The sequence below is a fragment of the Gordionus sp. m RMFG-2023 genome, chromosome 5 (assembly GCF_954871325.1).
Source record: "Gordionus sp. m RMFG-2023 chromosome 5, tfGorSpeb1-WG-v2, whole genome shotgun sequence".
Classification (NCBI taxonomy): domain Eukaryota; kingdom Metazoa; phylum Nematomorpha; class Gordioida; order Chordodea; family Parachordodidae; genus Gordionus; species Gordionus sp. m RMFG-2023.
The window spans coordinates 8,151,778-8,161,661 of NC_088779.1; the positions used below are offsets into that span (position 1 = coordinate 8,151,778).

Below are 9,884 nucleotides of genomic sequence, written 5' to 3' on the forward strand. Positions count from 1 at the left end.
TATTTAGTTTCAAAAATGGCCTGGATAAATTTAAAAAGAAAATTATAGGCCCAGCAGAGTATATTTAAAAAATTAAAATACAGCCCGACTCGCATACTTGGACTGGGTCTGCAGGTTCATGAGTAATCACTATTTTTTAAATATAATATAACCAAATGTGGCAGTTTCGATCCAAGTAAAAAAATCACTTGCCTATGGTAGTAACCTATTTCTTAAACGGTATTGTATAAAATAAGATTAATAAATTTGTCTTTAATTTTTAAAAATATTTTAAGGTTTAGTTCTGAGGTGCTATTTTTAAACAAAATGTATCTAAACCAAAAATGGCAATTATATATATATAAATATTAAGTTATCCTTGTCTTCCTAGGGTGGTGGAGAAACAAGGCGGCCAGAGGGGTGCGGTAAAAAGCAGATGGATTTTCATTTTAAAAGGGCCAACCCACCTGAAAAAATATTCTAATCGAGATATCTAGATACTGCTATCAAAATCATATTTTTAAATTGCGAATATTATTATTGAACATAATGAAAATATTTCCAATCGTTATATAATTAAAGGCGTGATAAGTATAAGTGTCGAGTGTAGTATCAAAATATATTTATTTTTTTTAATATAAATTTTTATAATTGAAATGTCAAGGGTAAAATTTGTTTAAATTATAAATTAAAAGAATATATCGCTAAAAATATTTTCTAATTAGAAATGACCGGTGTTTATAAGTGTTTTCAATTTCTTCTCTTTATTAGGCAAAATACTCGATTCCGTATTTGTACAGTAGTGATTTTTTTTATAAATTACAATCTTATAAAGGTCATCCATTAGGGTTATCATCATTATTATATAGAAAATTATAGATTAAAAAAAATTAAATTAGATAAAAAGATTTTATATATTAAAATAGAATTTGTTAATATATTAAGATTTGCGTTTAATTTTTCATCAAGGAATGGATAACTGATTTTGTGTCCAGGTTTTTCAAGTCAGTGTAAGTTTGTCCAGTACCCACAAATAAGATTGGCTGCCCAGATATATAAGTCATCGAAATAGCAGCGCCAACCTTTTAAATGTTTATGTTAAAGAGCATAAAATGTTTAAGAAAAAACGATTGGTAAATTATTACCAGTCTGATAGCAAGATGATTGAAAATTTGGCAGAAATATAAATTTGGTATATATCTATTTTAAAATAATATAAACCCAAGGCAAAACTACGTTAAAAATAAAATCATAATGGCCTGGTACCTACCCGCTCAGGTTCTTTTATAATTTATTTATATCTGCAACATTTATTTTTAAACTGCTAAATTTTTTTGATCAGTTACTTATAGTTTTAATTAACAAAATAGTTATTATAATATTTTAAAATAAATGATTATTATCCTTATTAGCTCCTCATTTTATTCTACGATCTATAAATAAGTGTTACCAACAAAACCAACTGTGTACACAAGATCGGGGAGGATTTGTCTCCATATATCTTTTAGAAAGATAGAATAAGGGAAAATAGAGAGCATAAAATATTTAGGGCATCTAAATGACTTTCTAATATGAATACGCTGAGTTAAAAAGAAAATATTCATATATAAACCTTATCATCTATCGTGTCAAATTTGGTGAGGAGAATTCCATCTATGAGCCTGGGTTCTGTATCGTCCGAAAAATTTGCTAGTGATCTGTTAAACTTAACTAATTGATCTATAGCTTCGTTACCGACCAATGCCTCGCCAACAAATAGAATCAGATCGGGACGATTCACTTTTATCAACTTTTAATATGTATAATTTTTTAAAAAATATTTAAAATGGTATTTATTATTATTTTTGTATAATCAACCTAGTTTAAAGACACAATTTTTTTTTTTTTAATTCAGTATTTTCCATAAGTTTTTAAAAATTAGAGGACACTAATATTTTATCTCGTTTCGTGGGAAAAAAACATCGTAAATATCAAGATCTGGGATTAGAAATAAAACTATTTTTTGTTTAAATCCACGCATTTTTATATTATGTTTTTATAATAAATCTTGTAAATTTCCCTTTTAAATTAAATAAAATAAGATATGATCAAACTTTGGCCAATGCACACATCAAGGGTTCGTTATCCTGCATTCTGCCGGCCGTGTCCACCAAAACGACGTCAAATCCATTTTCTTTAGCTTTTTAAATAATTAACGCCATATAAACAAATAATAAGTTCCTCTTTCTGAATTATTACGTGCTTTTAAATGATACTCAAATTTTTTTTTTAATTGATCAAACCAAAAACTAATGTAGGAAAATCAATTATAAAAAACTGTAAAAAATAAAAATTTAATTTATTAATTATTCGCCCTTAATTTAAAACAAAACCATTTTATAGTGTTGTTAAATGGCTCGATTTGAGCAGATTTTTAAAAACGGCTAAATCAATATTTAAGCCAGAAAAATATCGCCTAAGCCTTGAGATTTAGCTAATTGATGATGCAAACCTTCCTGCCATCTATGAGTGAAAATATTCAGACTTGCGTTAGATTTTTCCTGATAAAATATCGAGTTAGCCGTTTTTAAAATCGGTTCCTTCAAATCAAGTCATTTAGCAACACTACTATTTATATTATTAAAAGAAGCATGACAATTATCAACGTTTCGCAATTTTATTTTAATAAGTAGTTTATATATAGTTTTATTTTAGAATACAAGTATATAATAAAAATTATAATGAGACAAAAATTACTGGTAAAAAAATTGCAAAAGTCTCTCTCTCTATTTTTTTTCAATTAAAAAATTTTTTATCATTTATTCTTTGGGTCTGTGTATATCGTGTTGTTAAGCTACTAGATTTGAGCCGATTTTTAAAAACGACGAACTCAATATTTTATCCACAAAAATATTACACAAGCATAAAGATTTGCTCATAAGGTTTGGACTTCTATTAGCGAAATCTAATGCAATATTTTTTTGGCTTAAATATTTATTCAGCCTTTTTTAAAAATTGGCTCGAATCGACTTTAACAACACTATGGGGTTGTGGTGGTAGACTTTAATGCTATAATTTGATATAATAACGAATTATTTGTACCGATTTTATGTTTTTTTTATTTTACGAAAACAAAAAAGCAAAACAAAAAGATGACTATTTGTCTTCTTCTCGTTCAATAAAATCACGCGAAATTTAAAATTTTTTAGATATCCATTTATATATTTAAAATGGCAATCACATTTTGTTTTATTTCGTTACGAACTGAAAAGGGTTGTTTGCTGTTCTCTGTTAACGAAATGCAACCGGTTTGTCCAATTAACCCTTTCATTCACGTCGGAACAGAAAATGTAGATTTATAACGCCCACTTTTTTTGTTAAATATGACAAATACTCTTAGTGATCTTTAAAAGTTTTCCTATTTCTAAAAAAACATACTATTTGGCATCATGGCATAAAATTATGTCTTAATATTTTAACAAAAAATCGCGCCATAACAAGGGACCCTTTTCCCATTTTTTAATCAATGTGAATGATGCATATCGGGATTTAAAATTTTGAAGTAATCTTGTAAAAAAAATTCTTAGTGGCCACCACTGAAAAATATATAACTGAACAGGATAAAATAAGCAGAATTGCACGACCAAAAGGATGAAAATACAAAGATGATGTGCAATTCTTATTTGCTATTCTAATATAATCATTACTATTTATATAGAATTATGTATTATCTCGCGAATAAGATAATTAATGTTTTATTAATTTACAGTCACCGGTTATTGATATAATTTTTATTACACAAAAATAATAATTAAATTATAGTCTTGTAAGATTCAATGTCAAAGTTCTATTAATAATATTTAAAATTGAAGTATAAAGAATAATATTTTTTAAGAGACAAGTTAGGTTTGTATATCCATAACCCCCCCCCAACTGCTTTTTTAAATATAAAACTTTTACCAGTTTGTGTGTTTTAAATTTAGGTATTCTTAGGCGTAATGGTAAAAAAAATAAACAAATCATATTAAAGCATAAAAAACACTTAAAAAGCCCATAAAATAAATTAGTAACTGTTCTCGTCGTCATTTAATATAAGGATTTCGATTGAACCAACTATTCTTTAAAATAAGCAATGTTTTAAATATAATCCGGATCTTAACCATAAAGCAAACTCATATAAAGTATGGAAACTAGTTTAGGTGAAATATGGATTTATCTAGTTTCTAACGCTACCACATTCAGAGACAAAATATTGAGGTAATAAATTTAGTTGCAAAACATTTTCATAAAAAAATATATATTTCGATACTAACTCTTTTTAAATCGTTCACAAAATAAAATTGGTAAACTAGTGGTAAGTAGTATTACAAAAAATATTTGGTAAAGTTGACAAACAAATTATCAATAGTCATCCTAAAGGAGGTATTTTTGCAAGTGCAGTCTCTTTAATGAAAAAATTTCAAAATGGTTTTATATAATTATTTATTTTTTAGAACTGATGTTGTAATAAATTTTTTCTAATTTTCTCAATACACAGAAACTAAAAAATAAAATTATAAATTAATCCTAATAAATTAATAATATAATAAATAGTAAAATATAAAAAAACAGTTGGAGAGTTTTATTCCGGTAATGTACACATGAAAGATATAATTTCTTAAAAAATCATCCTAGCAAGTAAAACATTAATTAATAAGGCAAATAAAAATGATTTTAGTGATATCGGAAAATATAGAATCGGTAAAAAATTTGTGGATCGGCACAGCCCTAGTACTATGCTGTATATAAAACACATTGATGCTAAGTTAAATTATACATAAAAAGGTACTCAAATGAGTCAAAAAATATGAAGATTTACAAAGATTATAAATAATTTGATGTAACATTACCATAACTAATTGCTTCATTAGCCAGTCCTGCGGCGTCCTTACCATAACCTTTCTCGAATAATTGTACCTTAAAAATGATATAAAACAAACTTCTAAAAAAAATTGTTACTCAAAAAAAACTTTTGAAACTTTATCACTAATTTCGAAGATATAAATCTTATTTTAGTTTATATTATAAGTATAAATAAGATATAATACCCCACCCCCCCCCCCGAAAAAAAATTTTAAAATTGTAATATATAGTATAGGTCAATATAGAGATAATTAGGGTCGTTAAAAAGTCTGATTTTGTGTTGATTAAAACGACCCAATTAAGATTTTACCAAAATAATATTATGTATGCCCCGAGATTCGGACAATAGAGATCCAACTCTTTGTGCCATCTTTGAGGAAAACCTCCAGGCTTACAACTAAAATCTAAATTAGGTCGTTTTAAAAAATTGACCCAAATCGGGAAAGAAAGAAAGTTTTAACATTCGTAGAGGTAATCTAATCACGCATTTATTTTATCATATAATCCTTTCCTCTTTTATAAATCAATCATGTGAAAGTGTAGTGGACAGGGAAAAGTAAAAAGCGACTCAGCATAATATAATATCATGCCAAAATTAGAAATATTTTCTTTTCAGATCTATTTAAACGATTTCTAAAAATAATTTATTACACCACAAAAATATTAAATGGCTTTTAAAAAATCAAAAGACCTTGAAAGATGTATTATCATCTTTGACAGACGGTGGGTAAAGCGAGTTGAGATGCCTAGCGTGAGTTCTGAGCTGTTCCACTGCCCCGGATCGAAAGGTGTCGCATGCTGCTATAAGAACCCGCATATCGTTTTCTATGAGCCAAAAGGCTATCTGTTGGTGGCATAATAAAATTATATATTATCTAATAAAGTATTGTAAGTAAATCATTACTACAACCATCTTTTTAAATATAATAAATCAAATTATAAATCTTTCTTTTCATTGTCTAATCATTTTTTATGTTAGATAAAATAATAAACAAGTTCAAAAATAATAAATAATGATATAAACTTTAGCCAAGTTAGTGGATTTTCCTACGCCATTCACGCCACAAAATGTCACAACATAAGGCTTGAGTTTGTTTTTCCTATTCTCCAAAATGTCCCTAAGCACGTCAATCCGTTTGTTAGGAGAAAGAATTTTGACCAGCGAATCTTCTAGCGCCAAATTTACCGTTGATTTGAGTGTGGAGAAGGTGCCTAAAGACTTTTTTTTATAAATATACACTTTAAATAAAATTATGGGAAGGTTAATTTTGTTACAAAAATGACATAATTCGTGAATATCAAATGCGGAATAAAAGGGTTATATTTCTGGTTCTGAATATTCTTTCAAAATCGTAGTTTTGGCTTTAGTTCTTAAAAATTTTTTTTAGATTCTCTTAGACTTGACTCCAGGTTTTGGTTCCAAAGTATGTTAATGAGCAATCTAAATAATTTTTTTTAAATGAATCACTCAACATTGTTAACATATAATTATCTAAAAAATTTGTTGGATGCAGAACCAATTTTTTGATAATTGTATCGGTCCATCGAACAGTTTGAATAGGATAGTTGATCATTATATATCATAGTTTACAAGAAATCTTCAATAAGAAAGCCCGTTTACACTTTTACATTTAAAAACTTTTATTAATATAGGGTTCAATACTTGTTAGAAATAGATAGGGTCAAAATCGTATCTTTAGGGATGTTTATCTTGTCAGCCAAATTGGTACAGTAAACTGGACCTGGGCGACTTTCGCTAATGATATATAAATTCGGTCAACATATAGCAATTTACTAAAACCCAAATTTTGTTAAAATATAATATCACCAATCTTTTATAACTCTCACATCCTTGTAACCTTCAAACATATCCCTACTATTTTCAAGGTCGAATAAAAGGCTGCTCCAAGCTGGGATCACATGGTGGATGCCGTTTCTAAATCAAGGCATCTAACCTCTGTGTTATATCAAAACTTATTTTTGGGTATAGTAATTTAAGATGTTAAATATAAAAAACCAATAAAGTCTGAAGCGAAATCATTACTCATATAAAATATATAAACTTAATGAATGAATATTTTTTTTTAAAAAAAACCTTTCCTTTCAAATTTTGGGCCACCGAATCACAGAGTTGATTTGCAACCTCAGAAGCAACGTTCTTTGCGATAAGATGTTGTTTCAATTTTTCCATCAGTGGCTCCATGTCCGAAATATCTATAATTTTATTGGAAGAACCTATCAACGTCTTGAAGGCTGAAAATAGACCACCACCCGATTGTTTAGTCAACTTCCCACTAAATTGAGAAAACCAAAAAATAAAACAAGCTAGTATCAAATCTCTGAAAATGTACCCTATATTTTATATATTTTGTTCTCCTAGTGTTTTTATTTCAGGAAAATAAAATTTTATTTTTTGCTTATAACTATTCAGCTTTTTTTAAAAGTATTTTTTAAAAAAATGTAATATTTCACTTAATTTCTTTTTACAATCAAATTGACCCAAATATCTCAGATAAAAAAATGGAGTATGATGGATTTTTTAATAATTTAGCAATGTATTTAGTTAAAATCACTGTGAAGAAAACATTTACCAAGGTATTTGAATATATGGGATATAATATAAAGACAAAAGATATTTATAAATGTAAAATAAAAAGAAAGGAGCAATTAATAAATTATACAAAATAAAATTTAAATTTTTTGAATAATAGCATTTTAAATATCTTTTAACCCTTGAACAATTTTCTCCCTCTTTTTAGTGGCATTGATATTATTCAACTCTTGGACAGGTTCCAATTCATAATCAGATTCGTAATCCATTTGAGAAGATATATTAACATCCTTCAAAACCCCTTTCATTAATCCAATTACCTCCTTAAAAATTGTTAGAATTATATTTTTTTTATTATAATTAAAAACTAAAAAAATCATTTCTGCAAATTACTTTCTTACCTTCTTTAACATTTCATTTTTCTATACTATTTCTTTCCTACCTTTTTTGACATTTCATTTTTCTATACTATTTCTTTCCTCCTTTCTTTCTATTTGACTTTCTTGGTTAAATATTAAATCCTTATATACCTTCCCACCAAACTTTTCGTAACTAAATGGATTTGACATTAGGACATTGGGATCTTTAGCATCAGTGGGTAATTTATACCCATTAGATGTATTAGTAGGTGAACTGAAATCCAGGGATTGTAAGTCTTTATCTGTCCCTTCATTTTCCCATTTTCTAGCTTCTTTCTTTTTCACTTTACTGGTAAATTAGGTTTACAAAAAAAATATATAAATTTATATAATAATTTTGAAATGAAATAAAAAAATTTATATTATCACATATTTGTTATATTTATAAATTAAGCTCTTTTTATATATTTTATTAATAATCGAGTTGAAAAAAATGGGATACTTGTTAGAAATAATAGTCCCTTTCTTCTTAATTGGATCATTTGTCATTTTGTTTGTAAGTAACTCTTTATTTTTTGATATTTTTATATGGTTAACAAATAAACTATGATTCCCATCATTTTCTGATTCAATTAGAGGAACTTCATTGATATATATCTTTTTGCCTTGGTCATCTAAATTTAATTAGAAAATAAATGATTTTGAAAATATGTATAAATTACATTTTTCAGCTTTAGATATCCCATTGCAAATACTATGATTAGTTTTAACTTTTAACTCCAATCCAGTTTGCTGATTCTCTGATTTAGATTTAATTCCTAAATTAGATTTTTTCTCTCTTTCAACTTTAGCTGCTTTTGTCTGCTTATTCTCAACTAAACTTTCAACTGTTTTTTTTGACTTCTCTGATTCTTGGAATGTTCTCATTTGTTTACTACCTGATATCACATTTTGATTTGAGCCATCAATACCATATTCATTTTCAACTACTTTTAAAATAATTTCAAACTCAGAGTTAAACTCATAATCATTTAATATAAGACCCTAATAATAATAATAATTTAATTAATTATATATTAAATATATACCACTTTCAATTCATTTTTATATTTATCACGGAACTTTAAACTTAATTCATCTAAAAATTTATCCAGATAATTGAGTATAAGAATCTTTTGATATGCCACCTAATTTTTAACATTTTAAGAATCAACAGAAAAATATATTACCACATATATAAGTTCAAATTCATTATCTAAAAAATACTGCAATTTGAGGTTATCATATTCAAATGGTTTGTTTGTAATTTTATTCTAATAAAATTATATAATCGAATTTAAAATAAAATTTGTACTGGTATAATGATCGTTTTTATTAAAGCATTGACAGCTGGGTTAAATAAACCAGCAGTAGATTGGAAACACCAGAGAACAATTCCACTCTTGCTGAATATCGTCAAAAAATCCAACATATCGTAATTTAAGGAATGTACCTTGCCTAAAGTAAAATAGGATGACAGGACATGTTATGAGTGACCATATGTCACTATATGACACTTTGAAAATGATTATCATCTTATAATATTCATTATGATATGTAAAATCTGTTTGCAGATTTATAAAATTAATAAGACTAATTAATTAGAGGAAAAATTATTTTTTTTTAAAAAAACATAAATGACTATCTATTCTGATTATGGAATATTAATAAATTGGGTTCAAGCTGACATGCTAGTTTTTATAAAGTATTTTGGCTGTTCCAATTAATAATTTATGCTTTACACTTTAAAAAAAAATTTCTCAAAAATTTGGCTATTGCGCTGATTTTTTTTAAAGGTATGGTGAGGGGGTAAATATGAAATGTAACTTAATCATTTATTTATTAATATATGAATAAACAATGATTAGATTTGAATTATTAGAATTATTAGAATAATTACCTATTACAATATTAACCCTTCAATACTCCGGTGGGGTGTAGGAAACCACAGGCATGCTGGAAATGATATTGCATAAAAACGGTTAATTATCATGATCTGGATTCTTCAGTAGCTTCATCAAATATATCTTAGATTCTATATTCCAAATTTCACATATTTTGGTTGAGTAGTTTTT

At 26.7% G+C, this 9,884-nt stretch overlaps 1 protein-coding gene across 2 annotated transcripts; it reads right to left on the reverse strand.

Moving 5' to 3' along the window:
• Nucleotides 1-559: 559 nt before the first annotated feature.
• LOC135930449 (signal recognition particle receptor subunit alpha homolog) lies at nucleotides 560-9,278 on the reverse strand. 2 transcript variants are annotated; one of them, XM_065467246.1, is made up of 14 exons: nucleotides 9,125-9,278; nucleotides 9,000-9,083; nucleotides 8,862-8,957; nucleotides 8,493-8,814; nucleotides 8,273-8,444; nucleotides 7,942-8,119; nucleotides 7,592-7,734; nucleotides 6,956-7,154; nucleotides 5,885-6,079; nucleotides 5,552-5,704; nucleotides 4,848-4,914; nucleotides 2,073-2,158; nucleotides 1,592-1,768; nucleotides 560-1,061 (listed from the first exon to the last, which is right to left on the reverse strand). In XM_065467246.1, the coding sequence occupies exons 1-14, from the start codon at nucleotides 9,239-9,241 to the stop codon at nucleotides 933-935; spliced, it is 2,118 nt and encodes a 705-aa protein (XP_065323318.1). In that variant the 5' UTR covers nucleotides 9,242-9,278; the 3' UTR covers nucleotides 560-932. The 2 variants fall into 2 exon arrangements, with proteins under 2 accessions (XP_065323318.1, XP_065323317.1); XM_065467245.1 differs by having other exon boundaries at nucleotides 8,859-8,957.
• Between the last annotated feature and the right edge of the window lie 606 nt (nucleotides 9,279-9,884).